The sequence below is a fragment of the Schistocerca americana genome, chromosome X (assembly GCF_021461395.2).
Source record: "Schistocerca americana isolate TAMUIC-IGC-003095 chromosome X, iqSchAmer2.1, whole genome shotgun sequence".
NCBI lineage: Eukaryota > Metazoa > Arthropoda > Insecta > Orthoptera > Acrididae > Schistocerca > Schistocerca americana.
In genome coordinates this window covers 755,934,953-755,960,523 of record NC_060130.1, presented here as the reverse complement: position 1 = coordinate 755,960,523, position 25,571 = coordinate 755,934,953, and the positions used below count along the sequence as shown (strand labels likewise).

Genomic DNA, 25,571 nt, shown 5'->3' with positions numbered 1-25,571 from the left:
GCAAAACCCATGTTTCATCTCCAGTTACAATCTGACTCAAGAAGCCATCACCTTCTTTGTGATAACGAGTCAAGAACTTCATTGCACACTCTCGTTGCATGAAGTCAACCAACAAAACACCACACATATCCCAAAATGTCTATGCCATGATTTTGTGCTGGGATAGAGTCTGTTTGGCCTTCACCTTTACAGGCAAGTGTGTGTGTCTCTATTCCATGCTCTGTTGCTTTGATTTGATTTTGATATGCGAAACCCATGTTTCATCTCCAGTTATGATCTGACTCAAGAAGCTGTCACCTTCTTTGTGATAATGAGTCAAGAACTTCATTGCACACTCAAATCTTTGGTTTTTGTGGTCCTCTGTTAGGAGTTTCAGGACCCAACGGGAGCACAGTTTCCTAAACTTTAGGTGTTCAGAAACTATGTTGTAAAGTACTGATCTTGACACACCAGAAAATTTGTTTTGAGAGACCTGTTATTGTGAATCGCCTGTTCTCACGAATCCTCACTTTAACAGAAGCCACCAAATCGTCTATAATAAAAGAAGGGTGACTGGAGTGGTCCTTATCATGGACTTTGTCAGGGCCATCTTTGAATTCTCATACTGACTTATGCACTTTGCTTTCACTCATAAAAGTATCACTGTACACTTCGCAAATCTGTCGATGAATTTCTGCAGAAGACAGGTTCCTTGCTGACAAAAACTGTATCACTGAGCGAACCTCACATGCTGCGTGCAAGTTGATAGTCTTCAACATTTTTAAAGCACAGAACAGAAACATACAGGTTGGCTACAGAGCTGAAACTGAGCGTAGTTGTTCCCGAGGCATGCTTGTACATGACGCATGCTCTCATTGCAGTATGTGTGCAAACTACTAGTGTCTACAACAGAACAGACCTTACTTAAAAAACATGCCTCATATTCCACTGATAAACAACTGGGTACACAGATAGTTTAGTATGTTACTTAACTCGGAATCACTTTCTTTAATTAACTTTGTTGATATTTCATCATACCCACTAGATGTTTTTGATTTTAAAGATTTTTATGATGGACATTACTTCTGCTGGGGTAGTGAGGGTCAAATTCATATAATGGGAGTTACTTGAAACATCTGGTCTGAGGTATCCCATGGCTGCATCTACAGAACCTGAAACCAGATCTTTACAGTAACAGTTATAAAATGTTCGTTAAAAAGTTCAGCTACACTATACACATCTGTCACCAATGTATCATTTACTCTTAATGCTATTTGCCCTTCTTCATGTCTACTTCTACCAGTCTCCTCCTTCACTATATCCTATATTGTCTTTATTTTGTTATCTGTTATGACTATTTTTTGCTTGTAATATATTTGCTTTGATGTCCGTATTACAATCTTTAATATTTTGCAGTATTTCTTGTAGTGCGCTATAACATCAACATAAGAACTATTTCGGATTGACAGATACAGGCTTTTTTTTTTTTTTTTTTTTTTTTTTTTTGGGGGGGGGTCTTACAAGATAGCTCTATTCCTTGAGTAATCCATGACTTCTTTGTAGACTTTGCTCTAAGCTTGGTTAGTTTTGGGGAAAAACAGTGTTCAAATAAGGTAAGCACTTTATTAGCAAAAGCATTATATTTTTCATTCAGGCCATGAGCACTGTAAACATCACTCCAGTTAATGTCTCTAAGTAGTGTCCTAAAATAATAAATTTTTGGATTATTGATTACCCTCTTGAGTTCAGATTTAACAGATTTTATATCCTGTTCAGTATTAACATTTAACAGAAGGAACTACATGTCATGGTCTGAGAGGCCCTTGACTGTTGATCCTTTAATATAATTTCGTTCATTGGACTTTTCTATAAAGATATTCAATAGCTGTTTGTGAGCAATTGGCCACACTAGTTGGGAACTTTACAGTGGGAATTAAGTTGAATGATAGAGTTGCTATCTCAAATAAGTTCTTATTGGGAGAGTCTTTAAGGAGATCTACATTGAAGTCACCAGCGATGACAATTTCTTTGTTTTTGGTTTTTAAATGTGCCAGTACAGCTTCAAGATGGTTTATGAACAGATTAAAGTTACCTGCAGGTGCTCAATATACATTTAATATTATGAAGGATTTTTTATAAAAATCTACTTCTGGTGCACATCCTTCCACATGCTGTTCTAAGCAAAATTTATGAATGTCTATGTTCTTAAATTTATGACAGTTTCTGATGAATGTGGCAACTCCTCCTTTCTCCATTTCTCCTCTATAAAAAGGGAGGTGCTAACCTACACCCTGAATGTGACTCCAGTAAGAAAGGACATTAAGTAGCCATGTAAAAAACCATGGATCTGAGAGGGATTAAAATATCTTGTGAAAGGAAAAGAGGAATATATCTGTTGGCAAGAAAATGTAGAGACCTGCAGTATTTGAACACTACAAAAACTACCAAAAATCAGTAAGGAAAGTTATTAAGATCATGGAACATGTCCATAATGTTAAAAATCAGTAATTCTAACATAAGATCTAAGGCTACATGGAATGTTATGAAATGCGAGACAGGAAAACCAGCTACAGAACAGCATAATACAACTACTGAACAGCATGGTAGGAATATAAATGATGAGTCACAGGCAGCAAATATATTTAACAATCATATCTTAAATGTAGTAGAAAAACAGTTCAAGAGAAAAATCACATCAGTATGTTGAAAAAGTAACACTCATAAAATTCAGTCTTATGAATGTATCACCAATTGCTCTTTCTGAAATTAAGAAACTTATACATTCTCTCAAAAATAAAAGCTCTTTTGGTTTTGATGATGTTTCCAATAGAGTGCTAGAGATTTTTTCCCACAACATAAGCCCAGTCTTATCTAATATATGTAACACATCTCTAACTCAAGACATTTTTCCAGATAGACCAAGGTATGCCATTGATGTCTTTCTTTAATGTGGCTTGTCTCACTGCTGACATCATTTTCCAAAATTTTTGAGAAGGTGATGCATTCTAGAATAGTGTCTCACCTTAACAAAAATTATATCCTCAGAAAATCACAGTTTGGGTTTCAGAAGAGGAGCTCTACTGAGAACATCACTTATATGTCCACTCCCAAAATGTTTCAACAACTAGATAATAAAATAGCACCAGCTGGTATTTTCAGTGATCTATCTAAAGCATTTGACTGAGTGAATCACAGAATTCTCCCATATAAATTGAAGTTTTGTGGGACCAGATGGTTAAGATAATTCTCATGTATTGTTCTGTCTCAGTTTCAAACTTTTTTCTTTTCTGTTGTGCACCTAAGATGAAACAATAAATGAGAATTATCTTAAATATCTACTCATACACAGCTGCTGAATTCTCTCAAGATGATTATATTGACTATAGTTTTATAGGATTGATGGTATAGCCAACTATCATTAGTTGGTAATATCTAACCAAAAGAATGCAGAAAGTTGTATTTAGTAATTCAAGTAATACAGTCCAGGAAGGTAATTTTGATTGGGGAGAAACCACATATGGGGTTCCACAAGGCTCACTCTTTTGTCCACTATTGTTCCTCATATATGTAAACAACCTGCCATATAATAAACAAGCAAAATTAGTTCATTTTGCAGATGAAACTAGTATTGGAATAAGTCAAAGCATACATATGGAAACAGAAGAAATGGTAAACAATACTCTTGAAAGTATCATTGACTGTTTCTCTGTGAATAGTCTCACCCACAATTTTAAATAGATACAATGTATTCAGTTCTGCACATCAAGGAATACTACACCAGTGATGAGTGTAGCACATGGTGAAGAAATAATAAATAGCATGGAAACTTCAAACTTCTTAGCTGTCCATATTGATGAGAATTTAAATTGAACATAGCGCTGTTTGGAACTCATAAAACAACTTAGTTCAGCCACATTTGCACTTTTTGCATACTTTCATTCAATAATGTCATATGGAATAATGTTCTGGGGTAACTCATCTTTAAGAAAGGAAGTGTACATTGCTCAAAACCATGTTGTAAGAATAGCATGTGGTGCTCACCTACAATCATCTAGTAGATATCTGTTAATGGAGTTGGGCATTCTGACTAGTACTTCACAGTTTATTTATTCCCTTCATGGAGTTTGTTGTAGCTACTCCACTGCAGTTCAAAAGAAACAATTATGTACATAATTTCAATACCAGAAGGAAAAATGACATTCATCACTGCACATTAAGGTTGTCCTTTGCACAAAAAGGAGTGCATTATGCTGCAACTAAAATTTTTGACCACTTACTCAGTGATATGAAGTGTCTGACAGGCAGAAAAGTAAAATTTTGAAACAAACTAAAAAAGTTTCTCCTTGAAAACTCCTTCTATTCTGTAGAAGGATTTCTATTATAGTAGTGTGTAAAAGGTGGCGAGTAGGAATTACTAACTCATATCTGTATATGTTCAAAAGAAATAAATAATGCTGTAAGTGTTCAACATGTAGCCATGTTTACAAATTAATTCTCGATGTGAATGTAAAATGACTCAGTCCTCATCATTACAGTTCATCATGCAAAATAATCCATAGAACATGAAATTAACTAACCAATGTGTCCTTGATTTGCTTCAGTTTCTTCCTTTAATCAAACCTGGTGGAAATCCCAAACTCCAAGCAGTACTCAAGAATGTGTTGCACAAGTCTCCTATATGTGGTTTCCCTTGTAGGTGGGCTACACTTTCCTAAGACTCTCCCAGTAAGGCAAAGTCAACTGTTCGACTTCCCTGCTACCTTCCTTATTACTTACCCTACTACCCTCCATTTCATATTGCTTTGCAATGTTACATCTAGATATTTAATTGACATGACTGTGTCCAGCAGCACACCACATATACTGCACTCATACATGACAGGATTGTTTTACCTACTCATCTATATTAGCATACATTTTTCTACATTAAGAGCAATATGCCATTTATCACATCAAATGGAAATTCTGTCTAAGCCATCCTGTATCCTTCTACACACATTCAACAATGATTCTTTCCCATATACAACAGCATCATCAGAAAACAGTTCTAGATTGCTACTTACCCTACCCTTCAGATAATTCACATTCCTTAATTCTAGAACAATAAATATTGACAGATGAAGTGCTTGCTCCCTTTGTTATCTTCAGACAAACCACTGACACAAAAAGTTAGGAGGAGCAATTATCTTATTCAAATTTTAGTTTTATGTTTACTTGAGCCTGACCTGCTAAACATTGTCTTGGGATCATAACCTTGGCTGTCAGTGCTGCAAAAGCCAACATCTGTCTGTGTTTCTGTGAGCCTCATGGGCTAAAGGTGCTCTTTCCAAAATAGTTCCAACTCAGGTAGTTTATTTTTTATTGGCAGTAAATTTATATGAAAGGAAGAAAGAGATTCACTGTGTATATTTTCACAATCCTATAGTCTTTCACAGAGTGATCTTCTCTTGCAGCATTCAAGACAGTACAGGAAAGAGGAAATGATAAGATTACTGGTAGTACTATCCACCACATGATAGAAAGTGGTTTGCAAAGTACATATATTGGTGTAGGTATTTGCGTCTGCACATCTTGCCATCCAATTTATTTTCTGGTTGAGTCTTAGCAAAATTGTATGTAAATATATGCTTCCCAGAGTTCTCGCCACTTAAGATATGTATTCAGTCTTGAGCTTCTGACAACTCCCAACATCACCATTGTGAGGAAATTTCAGTAGGCCATTAGGCACTTTCTTTAATTGGCTGAATTACATCATGCTGACATCACAAAGTCATGGAACGTACATATAATACTAAAGATTATATCAATGTCTATGACTAAATGACATTGGTAACAATGCTGATTTCAGTAGGTGATGGATGACTCAGCTGATTTCTCTGTTACCTTTCAAAATTGAGTATCTGTTTCCATGTACTGCTCAATACGTATCCACTGTCCTGGTTAAAGTTGTTACACCTTCTGATCTCAGTGGCTTACTTGATGACAGAATCCCAGTAGGTTGGTGCATGGAAGTCATAGAAAGTTAAAAACTGTATACAAATCTGATGCCACAAGAACTCTATGAAACACTTATTCAAGACTGTCACTGTTTAAAATTGCATTGTCACACAATGGTTTGTGTTGTTTGCCACATTTCATACTAATATCCCATAATTATTGTGGGTTCCTTTGTGAATCTAGTAAATTATTTCTCCAGTAATTAAACATGGCCACCCACAAGCTTGTACACAAATCTGTTGTTTCCATTCATTTCTTTTACACTCCACATTTTGTCATTCAAGACCTCCTCAGATTCCTCAAAATTTACTGTTGCTAAACTTTCTTTAAACGCTTCAGTCACAATTATTGGTAGTATTTGTCCTTTAACAACTTATTTTAACACCAGTAGCATATAAAAGTCTTACACCAGGTTGGAAATTTTCTAAACTGATTATCTTTGCTCAGTCAATAAAATTCTTCTGGGTTCGTGACCGCATTGTCAACTTTAAAATTCCAACGTTTCGGGGCTACTGCAAGACACCTTCCTCAGGGTGTATTGCTAACTGCTGAATGGATGCTAGTTTAATTACTTATATACTGTGGAGGAGTGCTGACATTGGATATGAGGGTGAGGAGGAAGGGTATTAGGTGCTCTTTTATTGGTCTTTGTAATGTGTCATGTCATTGGCAGAAATAGGTGTTTTCCATTAAAGTTTCCTTTATTACTTGCCATTGGTGGAAATTGGTGAATAGTAAATTGTGTGGTGACTGCAGTGTAGTGCTGTATACATACTGCCTAGTATCAGCTAGGGCGCGTCAGCACTCTGTGTACCCTCCGCCGCTGTGGCCCACCGCATGCCTGTTGCTTTGTGAGAGCTGTCCTTCTGAAAAGCTGTCACTGCTGGCAACCAAGCTGCTGAGAGTAGGTAACCATTTGCTCTATTCATGTTGTAGTAGCACTTGGCTATTTCTATAGCCTCTCTGATCTTCCTCCTCAAGCTAAACAGCTGTTTCACCAGTATGCGGGCCTCTCGAAATTCAGACTTAATCCTGCACTATTCCTGGTGTTCTGCCACCCCTCATTTGTTGTATTGTTTGAGATTATCTTTGCTCCACACAATGCTTGTGGCTACATCACTTTCATAAGAAAGCAACCTCATGAATTTATTATTGATTTTCGGTAGCTACTGGTGTTTCCTATCCTTAGATGCCATCTTTGACCAGCTTCTGGCACTTTCAGTGCCATATATTCATTACCTCTGTGCTTGGACCTTAAAGAAGTTCCCTATAATTTTACAATGTTATACTGACGTTTGGTGATCATAAATAGTTTACAGAAGTCTAAATAATACTGATAATACAGTTTTTAACACTTGTGCCTTTAGGAAATTTATATGTTGCTTTATCAAGTGCCCTCAAAGCTCTCTTTTGTTGTGAGATCTGCAGAACACAATGAATGGGTCACTTATTGAACAAATCAAAGTACACTATGTGAATACATAACTTATACTGTTGTATAATAATTTTGTATAGTATTTCTGGGCAATACATTATATTTTATAGTATATGTCATTAAAAAGTTCCTTCAGTTATTCAATGAAATCTGCTTGTTAGAAACTGATGAAGGCTGTGCTGATATTCTACAGTGATGTGGTGCTACTTGAAACTAGTGAATCTTGATATTTGCAGTATCTATTAGTATGTAAATGTGCTTTACTTTCTTGACGCTAAAAGAGTCAGTGATTGCTCCAGCCTATTTCTGGAATTAGGGGGCTAATGATGGCATCAAAGTTCCACGAGTCTCACAAAACAGACTCAATGTGAGGCTTCCACATGTAGCCAATTTCATATTTAGGGCAGAATACCATTGAGATACAATGCCCTATTGTGCAAGTATGTAGCAAGGATTTGTTAAAGAGGACATTAAGAAGGTGCATGCTTTTATATTTGGGAATATGATAGATAATGTCACTCTGTTGTTAAATGCATTAAAATTCAAGTACAAAGTATTGCCTCTTTGCTAACAAAACACAATTCAGTCTTCTAATATAAGGTTCACCATTACAGAGCAGAATTAGTTTAACATTGAATTGAATAAGTTATGAAGTTAAACAGGTTTCAGTCTCTTTTGACAATAGCTGTCTTTCTCCTACTACAATCTTGTATTCAAATTTATGACTTATCTGAAGTCAAGTCAAAATTTGTTCAGGGTGCAGTCGGGTGCAGTCGGATCAAACAAAGTCAGGTAGCCTACTGAAAAAATCTTTTAGGAATGAATGCACTATAGAATGTGCTGTCATCACATACCACTTCCGCTCTCCACAAACCCCTCCTCCTTGTTCTGTATCAGAACTGGTTTTCACGAGCAGGCACCGTGCGGGTGAACAGAATGGCCATACTTTGCCATTTGGGCTAAGAATGGTAGAACTTTGAGTAAAAATTTTAAAGAAATGCAACCATTGTTGTTTGGGGGATATTTTTGTTGATCAATGCAATTTTTGGGCAATACTGGCAAATCCAAGTGTATTGTTATGCACTAATTTTAATTTAATGTTATTTTTAATGGTGTTTACCGCTCTGCTGCCTTGTGATTTACTGAAATATTTGAATCACAAAGTACTACCCATCTCCAAATAATGACTCCAGTGTCAACATTAACCTGCTATAGATAAGTTATTAAGCTATTATATTAGTGTTTCCACATTTTTAACTTCTGCATTACAACATTTGCGATACGGGGATGTGTGTAACACAACATCAGCACTTGTGGAACAATTCCACAATGATGGTTTTCGACAGACATGCTGCCCCCACACAAGTTCTTCATTCTCCAGTGGATTTCTACCAGTATTTGTTCTGTAGCAGCCAAGAAAATAATAACATGTTGGTCCTCTGTGGACACGTTTGGTAATAATGTCGCCAGGGTTTACGATTCTGCATTTACCCCATGCATGTCAAATAGACACCAATGCCATGCTGATCTCTTGCCTACATGCTGATACTTGTATACCCACCTGAGAGTTGTGCTACACTGCATATACACTGCAGCAAAGCCCTCAAAGGGAAACTTTTTGATCAGCCCTTGTATCTTTCAATTTCACTACACGGTAGCCAAACTGTGTGTAATTTCAATGCATTTCTTTCCCTGTACCTTTGTAATAGAAACAAAAACAAGTTTTTTATCACTGTGTTACATATTATCCTTGTTTAAGAAAAATATTTTGATATTCTTCAGTCATTTTCAAACCTTTATTGTGCTTTAATGAATTCACTAGAGGTATGTCTGTCCTCAGTGTCTTTCTTAAGTTTGATGGGGTAGACTCCACTGACTGCTCCCATGTACAAAGCCAACATCCATTATCTAACAGCAAGATGTGGCAATGGCCCATGATAATGATAACCTTTATACAGGTATTTGATGCCATCTTGGTTTAAGGCTGTAGAAATGGTTCAAATGGCTCTGAGCACTATGCGACTTAACATCTGAGGTCATCAGTCCCCTAGAACTTAGAACTACTTAAACGTAACTAACCTAAGGACATCACACACATCCACACCTGAGGCAAGATTCAAACCTGCGACCCTAGTGGTCACGCGGTTCCAGACTGAAGTGCCTAGAACTGCTCGGCCACATAAGGTTGTAGAAAACCACACAAATGCATATAGGTCTTCATAAACAGTGTGGCCTAACTCACATTATTTGCAGTAAAGCTCACCTTTTTTTCTATGGGCAGAACCTGACCCAGTGATCTCTCATCACATTGCATCACATCTAACAGAGATCCCCTGCCTGAACACAGCTTAAGTATTCATATCACCAACCAACAATGGGGGAAATATAGTTGGAGCTGTCACTGATTGTAATTCCATACCACATACAGAATACCATCTTCATGCTGGAAAACCCACTATAATATCAGTGATGAGTGGCAAATATTTTCTTCTCTTAATAATGACACACATTATAAACACTTTTCTGTGTGACATATTCATATACATTTAACTCTAGTTAAGTTATGTATGTTGTCATATTTGTTAAATTCTACTGTAAACTGACATGTATACGCATTTCTTTATCAACAGGTACCAATACTTAACCATTGGTGGCAGACAGAAACTGGCCATTCAATAACTGCAACATGTGTTGGATATGGTCATAGTACAAAACCACCAATGTACTCAGCGGGAATGCCTTTTCCTGGGTTTGATGGCAAGTTTACAATCTTTATTAATCTACTTACTGTAAAATGCATCTAAAGTGGAAAGACCACACACAAAGAAGTAGATCTAGTTTGGTATTTTTTTCAGTGGCACAAAACAAAGTTATGGAAATCCACTTTTTTTACTTAGTGCACCATTCAATGTACCCTCATGTTATGTTGGAAAAAACAGCAGATTCGACATATATGAGACTAGGAATTAATATGATCTCTAATAGTCAGTATTTAATCTGATACAGAAAGATATAAACTATGCATCTTTAAAGTTAATGAATCATATCATCCCCAGATTAAATGTTCTGAGACATAACAAAAATAATATTAATAACACAACTTGACAAGAAGAAGCGACCGGTTGGTAGGACATGTTCTTAGGCATCAAGGGATCACAAATTTAGACTTCGAGAGCAGCGTGGTGGGTAAAAATCGTAGAGGGAGACCAAGAGATGAATACACTAAGCAGATTCAGAAGGATGTAGGTTGCAGTATGTACTGGGAGATGAAGAAGCTTGCACAGGATAGAGTAGCATGGAGAGCTGCATCGAACCAGTCTCAGGACTGAAGACCACAACAACAACAACAAGCATATTTCATAGTTCAAAGCTTACAAATTGAGATTGTTCTAAGACTCTTCTTTTGCACCACTTAAAAGCTCACTGATACCCACCGAAACATAATGAGTTACGGAAATTCTGAGTATAATTAAGTTTATATCATTAACGACATGATGAGTTTGTGTACAGATCTTCAGAACTAACTGAATTCAATTTTAATTCTGGAGTGATAATTGTGCCTGTGTCTCAGATACTCTTAACTAAACTTATTGTCATAAATCTTTGTATTTATCAATATAACATTAAATTATCTAAATTATATGTATTTTTCGGTTAGTATTTAATGCCTAATAAACCACATAATTCATAAATGTTTTGTTGAAATTTTCATTTACTTTCACTTATAGTTCTGTATTTATCTGAATGCAGTTCACATTTTACGGCATGATGGCACTGAGTCAGACAGCAATGAACTGGGTCGCATTGTGTGCAAGCTACCTTTACCGCCTGGTACAATGTCCACCTTGTACAAAGCTGATGACAGGTTCAAGCAAATATACTTCACCAAATTTCCTGTAAGTAATTCTCCAAATATCATTTTCAACTGAACTTGTTTTTCTATAACTATTGTAAAAAGTGATTTACTAGTATGATTAAAAATAAATATGTCCTCAAAAAATACTGTACTATAATACATCATATAATATTTGTTGACTGTGTCATAGAAAAGTATTCCATTGACTCAGCTTTTCTGTAATCCCCTAAATTCTAAAGGAATAAATCACCATCATTGAGGAAATCATTGATTTTATGCCATGCATCTGCCAGGTGTGACAGTTGTCAAATGTCACATCTGGTGGATGCAGGTGTAAGCAGGTGAGCAGATAACATGAATTCAGTAGTAATTATTAAGTGATGTGTGAAACTACTCCCTTCCCAATCCAGCATTACCTTATTCACTTTTGAAAATATGTATGCAAAGTACTCCACTACTGAACATGAACGTTGAATGTAATCTTAATAGTTCATAACGCATTCTATCAGTCAACACATTTCTGGTGTATTTTATATTCAGGACTAAGGAAAGTGGTCAAAATTTAATATTGAATATGTTGTATACACAATGATTTCTGCAGAAAAAGTCCTTTTTGTCCAATGGAGATTGGCTTGAAATAAATCCAAATTAAGACTTTTTTTGTTTCTTAAATGAGATTTATTTTCCTTTATGTCTTGGTTGATTTTTAGTTGGATGTTTGTTCAAAATAATGCTCATTTGGAATAAAGTCACATTTTTCAACATAACAGGACATCCTTTTATAATAGGCTGAAAAATTATACAAAAAAAAAAAAAAATAAATAAATAAAACTGAATGGTGACCACTCGAACAAAGCAAACTGAAGAGACAAAGAGCTGTGTTCTAGCACCTATTTAAAGGAGATTGTTGTGTGTTTAACATCTAAAACCAAACTGAACTAACCATCTTGAACTTGGCACATTTTAATGGATGCCTGCCAGAATATTCTATATTCCTCTAATGTCATTTTAATTATTTTACTTACATCTTGCTATAATTCTGTACCTGATATTTGGATAGACACCAGTGCACCAGGCTGCCAGTGCACTACACTTCCAATATTCCACCAACAGCATTTGTGAAGGCTGGTCACCAGATGCTGCCTGTGATCAGCCACATGACTTGTGCACATGTCACAGCACCCAACAACAACCACCACAGTGACAGCAGCACTCCTTGCTCCCATCTTGCTGATACTGGTTCTACTGGTTCATGCACCATGACAGCATCATTTGCCCTAATGCTAGGTCCTCCAATATTTTTTTCCTCTCTCTCTCTCTCTCTCTCTCTCTCTCTCTCTCTCTCTCTCTTTCTCTGTCTCTACTGAAGGATTTCCTTATATGCTTGTGATGGATAGTGGTCCTTATATGCTTGTGACAGTTAATGATTCACAGTTTGTGCCTTAGGCCTTCCATGATTTCTGTGCCCCTCAAGACATTCATCACATGACTGCTCCTCCTTTTGACCAAAGCCTAACTGGGTCTGAACATCTCAACCACATGGTCAAGGTTCGAATGAAGAAGTACTTCATGGACTCCTCGACGGACAATGCCTTGACGCACTTTTTGAGTTTCTACATCAGTGGGTTCAAATGGTTCAAATGGCTCTGAGCACTATGGGACTCAACTGCTGAGGTCATTAGTCCCCTAGAACTTAGAACTAGTTAAACCTAACTAACCTAAGGACATCACACACATCCATGCCCAAGGCAGGATTCGAACCTGCGACCATAGCGGTCTCGCGGTTCCAGACTGCAGCGCCAGAACCGCGCGGCCACTTCGGCCGGCCTACATCAGTGGGGTATCGAAGTCTGGCCATGATGCTCCATAGTCACCAGCCCCACACCCTCCTCCCCTGCTCCACCTGCTCATGCTGCCCCACCAATGCCCATTGGCGTGGCCCTCATTGGTAGTTCGGTCTTGGGCCCCACAGACTGGACTGGGGTTCCAGCCACTGAATGATGTGGATTCCAGCCACAGTCCACAGGTGCCTTCCCACAATCCTTCACAGCAACCAGAAATTCTACTTCAGGCTGGGCTCGCATATTTGGATCCTTCTACACTGGCATCTCCAAAGTCCCCAACCGAGTAGCTGGCACCTTCACCATTGCCACACTTCCACCACATTGAGCAATCATATGCCTAGATGCAGCCAGTGCCATTTTCAGTGGTCCTCTCTTATGTTACTTGGTGGGGGAAAGACCACTGCATGTGTCTGTGACAGCACCATTTCTATCCCTACTCATTGGTTCCAGCCTGGAATTTCTTTCTTTCTACCGCTGTTACCATCACCTGTGGTATCTACTACAGAGGCCATAGACATTTGAACAGTTGCCCTCATGCCAGCATTGGTGGAGCACCCTTTCCCCAAGGAGGAAGGAATGCTATAAACCTGTACGTAATACTTAGAAATGCACTGTGGCAATAGGCCATCAGCATGCTACACTTAGAAATTACTGAGCAAGGTGGTGCAGTGGTTAGCCCGCTGGACTCACATTCGGGAGGATGATGGTTCAAACCTGCATCCGGGCACCCTGATTTATGGTGTCTGTGATTTCCCTAAATCGCTTCAGGCAAATGCTTGGTTGGTTCCATTGGAAGGACATGGCTGACTTCCTTCCCCGTCCTTCCCTAATCTGATTGGACCAATATCCTTGCTGTTTGGTTCCTTCCTCCAAATCAACCTACCAACCAACTTAGAATATTTTGCTAATGGCATCTGCACAGGCTGTCCACCAGAAGTTGCCTGTAGTGGGCCACATGACTTGTGCACATGGCATAGTATCCACTGCTCCATCTACCAGAGCCCTCCTCTTTATAAGCGCAGTGCAGCAGGCATTCACTTTCATTTTGTGTTCATACTTATCGTCAGCAACTGTTTGCATTGGTCTTGGATTGCTTCTATGATTGTGTCTACATTTTCAACTATTGTTCGCTTGTGTGTGGAAGAAGAATAATCTTTGGTTCACTGTGGCCATGCTGTTGTTTGTGTCTTTCAGCATGATACACATCTAGTTTTCAAAACATTATAAATGTAAACAAACTTGTATGTTCTTTTGAGCAGAAAATCAGAGCACTAAAATAGTGACAATAGGTATGTCAAATAATTATAATTTAAAGATAGAATATTCCTGAATGGAATACCTATGGGACTTTTGTTGCAGGATGTTACATTAAATACAAAATGTTTTTGCAAAGCTGACTACATTGTTATAAATAAAAGAGAACAATTATATAATGAATAATGAACTGTAGTGTGCAACACTTTAAATAAAATTTCATAATTTGGCAAGTTTTAGTGACCTTTGGTATTACTTGAGTAAATTAAGCACTGGAAAACTACAGTGTTTTTGATGAACAGTTGTTTTCAAAATTATGTTTTAAGCTATTCTTTTTAGATTTAAAGTGAGATTAATAGGATGACTAATTCTGTGGAATATTATGTTTATGTATTGAGACTTAGAGGTAACTTCTTATTAACCATTAATAGTAAATAGAATTATTGTTACTACAAAAGCTCCAATGTATCTTGTACTTCATTAGAAGCTACATATCATACCTTTCAAAATTAAAATGGTTTCTATTACTTCAAGTGGTATCAAACTGTTCATTTTGTCAAACTGTCCAAAATGTTGTGAATATAATAGAGGGAAACATTCCACGTGGGAAAAATATATCTAAAAATAAAGATGATGTGAGTTACCAAACGAAAGTGCTGGCAGGTCGATAGACACACAAACAAACACAAACATACACACAAAATTCAAGCTTTCGCAACAAATGGTTGCTTCATCAGGAAAGATGAAGCAACTGTTTGTTGCAAAAGCTTGAATTTTGTGTGTATGTTTGTGTTTGTTTGTGTGTCTATCAACCTGCCAGCACTTTCGTTTGGTAAGTCACATCATCTTTGTTTTTAGATATGTCCAAAATGTTGGTTCTTTACAACTGTTAGGTCATGTTAAATAAATGATGAAGATGCCTGTCTTTTTATATTCATGAAATATTTAAGATGGTTGACATGAGGGCAGTATTCTCTTCAAAGGAAGAATGCATTGACACACTTCATAGCGTGCTATTACTTGAAAGTTGTATTATAAGTTGAAATCACAATCATGAAGAGTAAATAAATTGAATAACAGTCCAAGCAGAAAATTTTGTCCTTTCTAAAATACTGCAGGACACAAATAAACAGGAAATAAACTAAGAAAAGTACATTAATAAAGTTAATTAAACATTACAGAATATTTAAATAAAATTTCCTTCCATGAAATGTATTTTTCTTTTTTAGAATGTATGTCAACAATGCATTCTCACTTTAAAATATTATGGTAAATAATTTCTATTAACTATTCCTAGTGTGAATTTTCATGCAAAATGCACAATAAAGGATTATAAACAGTTTACCCAAATCAACAAATGGCTCTGAGCACTATGGGACTTAACTTCTGAGGTCATCAGTCCCCTAGAACTTAGAACTACTTAAACCTAACAAACCTACGGACATCACACACATCCAGGCTCGAGGCAGGATTCGAATGTGTGACGGTAGCAGTCGCAAGGTTCCAGACTAGCGCCTAGAACCTCTCGGCCACTTCAGCTGGCCAAATCAACACAAAATTCAGTTACTATGAAAATCCTCAAATAGGCCCTAAATTATTTTTTAACCAATACAGGGCCACATTTTTTTTACACATTTTTGTATGAGCAGAACTATCAGAACATATGTTATTTTATATTTATGCAGATAAATTTCTCAGTATTATAGAGATGAAGTAACATCCACTTGAAAAACAAGATTTCTGTAAAGTATGGAATGAGGACTTTATTCTCTTGATTTATGCAGGGCCTTGCAGCACACCCTCAGTGCTCGTTTCACCATCCATTTGGTTTAGCTTCTATATCCTCCAGACGAAAAAAATAAAAAATGAAACTAATGAAAGTAAAAAACAGATAAGATTGAGTAGGACTCACATAATAATGATAATAATAATACTGATAATGATAATAATTTCATGTGGCTCTGTGGCCTGGTGTAAGTCTTTCTATTGGGCATCACTTTGGCAGCTTATGTGTCCCTAATTTCCCCTAGTTATCCAACCAAGGAAAGGGGATATACGGTTTAATATACCATACAAACTATGTGTTGTTTCTGGTGACTTCTCATAGCATTGATAAGTGAAAGCTAGGTTAAAATGAAAGGCTAGAGCAAAATGAACATTGAAAAATCTGTGCTCCAACCAACATTTGATTCCACAACCTCCCAGTTTCCAGGTGCTTGCTTTACTGCTAGACCACAGGATCAACAGATAGTTCATCTGTAGGTTTTGGTGACTGAGTTTGTGAACATCAAAAATTGTAACATAAATGGCTGTATCTTTTAACAGTATTGACTTAGAAGCTTAAATGTTTTACACCACCAAGGAACCATAGACTTTAGTATGTAACATAAATTCCAGCTTAATACATTGGCCTGTTCCTGAAGGGAATGGGTCTTAATAGACAGATGGGAGGACAACAAGGTGACCCTATAAGGGCTCTGTTTTTACTGACTGAGGTATCAAAACCTAAAAACATACTTTTGGCACTACATTCTTTAAGGTTTTTTGGTTGTGTTATGCTATTAATACTTTCATAGTGGTAGTGTCCAAGGTATTCCTTAATATGCTTTTATCAATCCAGTTCACAAAAAAGGAGACAAAATAGTACTAGTAAACTACGTATCCCTCTCGTTCTTGCATAAATGAGAAAATGATGTACAACAAAAACTAACTGTGCAGAAAATAAATGTCAGTGATAAACAGTTAGATTTTATAAGGATTAAAGAGGCCACATCCACTTTGACAATCCACAAATATTGCAATTTTTTCATTCTACATATGTCTTTTTCCAAAGTTGTTTCACAGAGGAAGACTGCACTGTAGTTCCTTCTCTAGATTGTCGCACAGATGATAAAATGGTAGATATCAAAATAGACGACAGAGGGATAGAGAAACAATTAAAATCGCTCAAAAGAGGAAAGGCTGCTGGACCTGATGGGATACCAGTTCAATTTTACACAGAGTACGCGAAGGAACTTGCCCCCCTTCTTGCAGCGGTGTACCGTAGGTCTCTAGAAGAGCGTAGCATTCCAAAGGATTGGAAAAGGGCACAGGTCATCCCCGTTTTCAAGAAGGGACGTCGAGCAGATGTGCAGAACTATAGACCTATATCTCTAACGTCGATCAGTTGCAGAATTTTGGAACACGTATTGTGTTCGAGTATAATGACTTTTCTGGAGACTAGAAATCTACTCTGTAGGAATCAGCATGGGTTTCGAAAAAGACGGTCATGTGAAACCCAGCTCGCGCTATTCGTCCACGAGACTCAGAAGGCCATAGACACGGGTTCACAGGTAGATGCCATGTTTCTTGACTTCCGCAAGGCGTTCGATACAGTTCCCCACAGTCGTTTAATGAACAAAGTAAGAGCATATGGACTATCAGACCAATTGTGTGATTGGATTGAGGAGTTCCTAGATAACAGGACGCAGCATGTCATTCTCAATGGAGAGAAGTCTTCCGAAGTAAGAGTGATTTCAGGTGTGCCGCAGGGGAGCGTCATAGAACCGTTGCTATTCACAATATACATAAATGACCTTGTGGATGACATCGGAAGTTCACTGAGGCTTTTTGCAGATGATGCTGTGGTGTATCGAGAGGTTGTAACAATGAAAAATTGTACTGAAAAGCAGGAGGATCTGCAGCGAATTGACGCATGGTGCAGGGAATGGCAATTGAATCTCAATGTAGACAAGTGTAATGTGCTGCGAATACACAGAAAGATAGATCCTTTATCATTTAGCTACAAAATAGCAGGTCAGCAACTGGAAGCAGTTAATACCATAAATTATCTGGGAGTATGCATTAGGAGTGATTTAAAATGGAATGATCATATAAAGTTGATCGTCGGTAAAGCAGATGCCAGACTGAGATTCATTGGAAGAATCATAAAAAAAAAAAGGAAATGCAATCCGAAAACAAAGGAAGTAGGTTACAGTACGCTTGTTCGCCCACTGCTTGAATACTGCTCAGCAGTGTGGGATCCATACCAGATAGGGTTGATAGAAGATATAGAGAAGATCCAACGGAGAGCAGTGCGCTTCGTTACAGGATCATTTAGTAATCGCGAAAGCGTTAGGGAGATGATAGATAAACTCCAGTGGAAGACTCTGCAGGAGAGATGCTCAGTAGCTCGGTACGGGCTTTTGTCAAAGTTTCGAGAACATACCTTCACCGAAGAGTCAAGCAGTATATTGCTCCCTCCTACGTATATCTCGCGAAGAGACCATGAGGATAAAATCAGAGGGATTAGAGCCCACACAGAGGCATACCGACAATCCTTCTTTCCACGAACAATACGAGACTGGAATAGAAGGGAGAACCGATAGAGGTACTCAAGGTACCCTCCGCCACACACCATCAGGTGGCTTGCGGAGTATGGATGTAGATGTAGAACTTCACATCTGTAAAAGTTGTGGACATAGCTACTACGATTGTGTTGAATTCTCATTCCACACTGCTGTGTTGATAAAGACATGCTGTAAGCACACCACAATTTTTTGTGTAATTTATCTTGATAATGCACAAAGAGGTGAAATTAACTATATCCCCCAATCACGTAGGATGGTGCTTCCATGCATAGATGTGGGGTGACAGGGAAGCTTGGAGAGGGATGAGGTCGGCCCATGTGTTGTGGCAGAGAGTGGCCAAACAAACTCTATATTGTCAAACTGTGTTTCAGTGGACAGCATTCATGTTCATTTGCCTACAGTACATCATTTTATACATTCAGGTCCATGAGGGGGACTAATAAATTTTAAAGCCGGCCGCGGTGGTCTAGCGGTTCTGGCGCTGCAGTCCGGACCCGCGGGACTGCTACGGTCGCAGGTTCGAATCCTGCCTCGGGCATGGGTGTGTGTGATGTCCTTAGGTTAGTTAGGTTTAAGTAGTTCTAAGTTCTAGGGGACTTATGACCTAAGATGTTGAGTCCCATAGTGCTCAGAGCCATTTGAGCCAATAAATTTTAAATCTCATTTTGATCAATCATCTACATGAAAGAAATCTCTATAGCTGACATTATGTGATGTCAAAAGGTGAGAACAGCTGATACAGCTTTGTGAAGACATCAACTACAATTTTTCTCAAAATGATGATTGTCTAATGAGAAGGGCGCTGAAACTGGTTGCAGTAACTGTCATTTATTGAGAGTTGGACTGTATTATAAAAATGTAATACACAACAAAATCAACTTCGAACACAAACCAAAATGATTACATTTGCTTGACAACAGCTTCTACTCCATAGATTTTTTTAAAAAAAATGTGGGTATGTTTGACGTATAGTTAAGTTTAAACCACCGTGCATAAAACGGAATTACTGATAGCAAAGACTAATGCAAAAGACTATGTTGTTACAATCTCTGCTGTCTCCAGGCATTATGAGTGTAAACTAACTCCTTCAATATTACATTGAGAGACCACATTTATGGTCCATTGAACAGGCAAACAATTAACCATCTTTTTTCAAAAAAATGTGTGGTAAATTGTAACTGAAAATGTTGAAAAGCACTGATATCTTGACAGGTAACCCTTCCTATCATTTTAAGTAATTTCTCCAGTTTGTGCCTTGAAGGTGACATGGGTTTGGTTGATAAAGTATCAGAGTTTTTGACTGATTTATCCGGCAGCAGTCTCATGTTTTATTAGAGCATACTATGCACTGGTAAGCTCTTAACTTGTCCTTGGACAATATGTTGAACATTATAGACTGCATACTTCATTGGATACAAATTCCTAATCAATAAAGGTTAGGAAATTCTCACGTATCTGGTATGCAATTGATATGCTAATGCATTTTTTAAGCCACAAGTCCTTAAAACCAAAGTATCTACATTGTAATATCATTATCACCGCTATCTGAGAGTGCCCAAACCTTCTGACTGTAAATTTATGATGGCAGGTTCTCCACCTCCCTGTCAAAGTATGTTTCCGGAAGCTTTTCAGCATGTCACACACAGTGTACCCATGCTGAAGGGGGGATGTCATCTATTGCTTCATGTACAGGCAATTCAGTGTCTGTTATCTTGAATCTCCCCCCTCCCTCCCCCCCCCCCCCCCCAATGCCACACATCCCTCTCTCCCTCTACCAAATAGCATTTAAGCTGTGCCCAAATTAATTCCATCTGGTTGTACTGATGGCGATATGTAGGTACACACAAACCCGTGTGACCACATTCAGGTGCAAGAGAGTCAAGTTTGTATGTTCTGTCACTTGCCTTGTATGAATTAACAAGCTGCAGGAATTCAGCATGACTCTGGTATATACTTTGTGGAATATTTTTATTTTTAAGCCAGAGCACAACATACACATTTCTGTTGTTTGTACTTGGCATTTTTCTGTAACAGTTGAATTATAACTGCTATGGTACATTAGTGACTGACTCTGAAGCATAAATTGTTCAGTAAGCTTCTCCTTAAAAATGACACCAATCATTTCTGAATGGTAGTCACTGCTGTTTTTCTTACATGAAAATACAATTTTACTCTCAGGAATAAAACGAGAAATACAGCCAGCATGCAGAGTAATTATCCAAGAATCATTTGCTATGTGAACTTTCAAACTACCAGCACCATCACTTATTTTTTAGCAGATATTCCTGGAATGATTATAATTCACCCATGTTTAGTCAAAATAATACACTGTTGAACTGCCTCCTTCTCTTGTACTGTACATCTTTATAAGTGATGTGGTCCACCCTGCACCTATGTCACTTCTTTCAATTAAAAACTCTCATGTTAACATATTTGAAGTCAATGTTTTAAAAACGTTTATGCATTGACTAAGTGTGCCTTTTAAGCCAATTTTCCCATGCATAATTTTAACGAGGTTTTTTTTATGTCAGGTTTTCGCCACTTATATACATTTCAAACATGGAGTATGTTAAAATATTGTTGTCAAAACAATCATTTGTTTTACAGGTTTCTTGTGATTTCATTGCTTCTGAGGCAACACAGGACCAACATTTTCTAAGGTTTCTACAGCTCTGATACTTTCATTTCTTCTCCTTACAGATCTCTTGCTGCACCTAAGCTTCTACTGTCCACTTGTGTGTCTTCAAATGTAAACAGTAGGAGTACTGCTTTCAAATTCACATTTCAAAAACTTATAAATGCAGTAAATAATTTTCTCCTCATTTGTCTGTGAAGCACTTCATGACTTATTTATTTTGAAATCACATTCACATTTTTACAGTTACACATTCACAGTTGTATTGTTACATGAAAATAACATAAACAATTGAAAGAATAGTTCAGTTTTTGCAATGTAAGGTAATAGTTCTGCGTGCAAGAGAGAGATTGAAACTTCATGGCAGATTAAAACTGTGTGTCGGAACGAGACTTGAACTCAAGACCTTTGCCTTTCGCTGGCAAGTGGTCTACCATCTGAACTACCCAAGCATGACTCATGCCCCATCCTCACAGCTTTACTTCTGCCAGTACCTCGTCTCCTACCTTCCAAACTTTACAGAGGTGCTCCTGTGAGAGGAGAGGAGAGAGGTTTTCACTATCTGTCCATAACTTGCAGCTAGCCACTTGGAAAGACAAAGAATCTTATTGGCTGCTAGCAGTTAATGGAGAGGGTTGCGCAGAATGGATGAAAGTTGGACCACTTTCCTACATGAAGGAGACTTTAATTTCTCATAGTGAAATAAAGTGTTAATTTAAAAATAGGAAAATATATGCAGGAAAATATATTCTTCCAAGTAATTTAAAGCATCTTACGACCCATACATAAAGAAGACTATTGAAACTACATTATGATCTGTAATGCACTAATTGCTGCCAAAAATATTAATATTTGATTAGCTATTAGTCCATTATAGGCCATCACAGTAAATAAATTCCATTCTATACATGCAAATACATTTTATGTTAAACAATTTAAACCTCTGAAACATCCATGTTATCAAATACTTTCAATTTTCAGGGTTATTATGACACCATGGACGCTGGATACATTGATGAAAATGGCTATGTGTATGTAACAGCTCGTGATGATGATGTAATAAATGTAGCAGGGCACAGGATGTCCACTGCCGCTCTTGAAGATGTGGTTCTCAGCCATCCTGATGTGGGAGATGCTGCAGTTGTGGGTGTTCCAGAACCTACAAAAGGGGAGATACCACTCTGTTTATATATGATAAGATCAAGTAAGTGAATTTCAAATCATTTCTTTTTTTTTCCTGTAAAAATACAGGTGAGTAAAATATGATTCTCAAAATTACTCATATGTCTTGTGTACAACAGAGCTACTCAGCATCAGAAAATTTTTTTATTAATCTAGCAACAAAAACTTACACCTACAATACATGTTAACTCTGTTGTTGCTGCTAGAAATGAAAAAAATGAAGTTGCTATGAATACACATGACTGGCTAAATGTCTTGAAGAATAGTAATGGCAACAAAGTAACTCACATAACTAAATAATCTACCCAGTTCATCTTTAGCTACAAAGATAGTGGACCCTGAAAGATGGACATTAATGGAAATAAATTTCCATACCTCATCTTTCTCGAAGAAAATGGTCCCATTGGGTTTCCTGGTGCACCAATTCCAGCAGGGAGCACAAAACAACAAAAATATCATCTTTTAAGAACATCAACACCTATTGCAAAGAAGAATAAAAAGATGTTCTGTGTCCTGAAGTAATACAAATATTTTGTAAAAAAGAAGAGAGAGAGAGAGAGAGAGAGAGAGAGAGAGAGAGAGAGAGAGAGAGAGACTCAGTTGGGAGTCAATTTATTTTATTTTAAATTTTTGTACACTATAAGTGGTATGGTTTTGAAGGGATTAACCACTTAATGTGTGATGTTAGCTTAAAAAAGTTTGTAGCTTTGGCAAAGGATATATCAAGGTTAATGTACAGGGTGATTTTTTCCACCATGTACATACTCAAGGGATTGATCAATGATCAATGAGTGGATATGGAACAAAAAAGGTGTAATGAACTTATGTCCAGAAATGCATGTTTCCCATGCTAGAGACCGTTTATTCAATCATACATTGTTAGGGACTATGGTCTAATACATGCAGTATCATGCAGCCACAGGTAAGTATGTGTTGAGAATAGTTTAAATGTGCCTCAACACATGCCTGTACATGCCATAGCATGTTCTGTCTCACAGATTCACATCAGCCATGCTGCATCTGAACAAAGTCAAAGGCAGCATGAATATGCTGCTCCAGTGACTTCACATCTGGTATGGGCTCTGCATACACAACACTTTTGAGATGGCCCCATAACCAGACATGGGTTGAGATGACATGATTGATATGCGACCGGACATTAATAGCAAAATGGGCTGGAGCACCATCAAGCAGCAGCCACATAACCTTTCAAATCATCAATGACACTTTTTCCAGCAGGAGAGGCAAAGTCACCCACAAGAAACGCCAACAATTCTGGCCTGTTAGACAACACATTCCAGCTGCATCAATGCTGATGATTCACTGTCACCATACCATAGGGGTTCTGCATACACGGATGACTTTTATGAAAGATGAAAATACCACTCCGCATAAAGGTGGCCTCACCTGTCAATAGGGTGGATAACACAAATACCAGAATTGTGGATGCCTGGTGAAGAAACCAGTGAGAAAACTGCTCCTGATGTGGAAAGTCTGTCGCTAGTAAGCCCTGAACATGCTGTAAGTGATAAGGGTAGCAACATTTGTCATGGAGAATGTTCCACATGGTCGTCTGGCTTACCCCATAGTGGTAAGCCAACTGTCTGATACTGACACGGTGGTTGCCTTTCGCAGTTTTAATCACATTTTCCACCAAGTCTGGTGTCCAAACATTTCAGGTACATACTTCATGATTTCCTGCTTCCTGAAATAATCCTGTCTTAGACAAACAGTGAAACACTGTTGCAGACACTGAATGCTGTGGTTTTTGTAGGTGGGGATAGGTCTCCTGATACAACCTTGCTACCCGCCATCCGCTGCCATTTGCCTTTCTGTAAGTAAATACTATGTTGGTGAGCTCTCAATTCGAACATAGAACCACTGTGTACAATGATGTATAAAATCCACTACAAGAAGAGTCAGCAAGAGAAGTGAATCGGACACCGCATTACCATTTAGCATGGTGGAAGATGGCACTAGGGCGTGATGTATGGGAAACAGTACCACTCTCTAGGAAGAAACCATGCATCCAGTAATTGGGGCTAAATGGTACAGTGTGTCTTAAACTACAGTCTCTGTAACAATGTATGATTGAATAAATGGTCTCTAGGAAGGAAACCATGCATTTCCAGACATAAGTTCATTAGACCATTTTTGTCCTGTACCCTCTCATCAGTCAACCCCTAGAGTTTGTAATTCGTGTAAAAAATCACCTTGTATATGCAGAATTTGTTTCTTAAATATGCCAAACTAAACACTGGTAGTAAAGTCAAACTTTAAAACATATTATCATAAAACACTTCTATCCCATCAACAATACTGTCACATAGAAAAAAGTGTAATTAGATGAATGACGAACACTAACTTCACGTAATGAAGGTTTATTCAGGACCTGCACATACAAGAGCATGGAGTGAACTGCTTCCTGCCAGAACAGATGCAGTATATATATACCTACAGAACATTCCAGTACAATGATTCTTGACATTTGTAGATACTTCTAGAATGTACTCGAACTGAATATAGAAATGAAAATTGTACAGTCCAGTTGAGTTTTGAATTCACAACCCTCCATGCAACAGTTTAGTATCATAAACACTACACCACAGTGCTACTCAGCTTCTTCTGCGAGATTGCTCCCTTCTTAAGAGAACAGCGTCTCGGTGTTACATCCTCCTAGTCTGGGTACGAGTCATCAGTCCCGCATACTCCCACTCCTGATGACTGATTCTTGCCCTGGCGGTGATCTTCCTAGAACTTCTTTTGCTGCTAGACTCTTCATCATGTTTCCGCTTGTTGCCTGTTGCTGAAGCTTTGAATTTACCCTGGATTGCAGGATCCTTATAGGGCTTCATTCAAAGGATGTGAACCGTATCTCTGATAATTCGTCGTCTTGTGTCGGGGCCAAAATCTTCAACTTCATAAGTAACATCAGACAACTATCTTACAAAACTTCCTGGCAGATTAAAACTGTGTGCCCGACCGAGATTCGAACTCGGGAGATGGTAGAGCACTTGCCCGCGAAAGGCAAAGGTCCCGA

General features: G+C 37.8%; 1 protein-coding gene across 1 annotated transcript in view; it reads left to right on the top strand.

Moving 5' to 3' along the window:
- The window catches only part of LOC124555550 (acyl-CoA synthetase short-chain family member 3, mitochondrial), a 324,870-nt gene that overhangs the window by 264,261 nt on the left and 35,038 nt on the right, over positions 1–25,571 (top strand). The window contains exons 10-12 of the mRNA XM_047129506.1: positions 10,042–10,168; positions 11,162–11,307; positions 22,331–22,553. Coding sequence (XP_046985462.1) covers positions 10,042–10,168; positions 11,162–11,307; positions 22,331–22,553 — 496 coding nt within the window. The remainder of the gene's footprint in view (positions 1–10,041; positions 10,169–11,161; positions 11,308–22,330; positions 22,554–25,571) is intronic.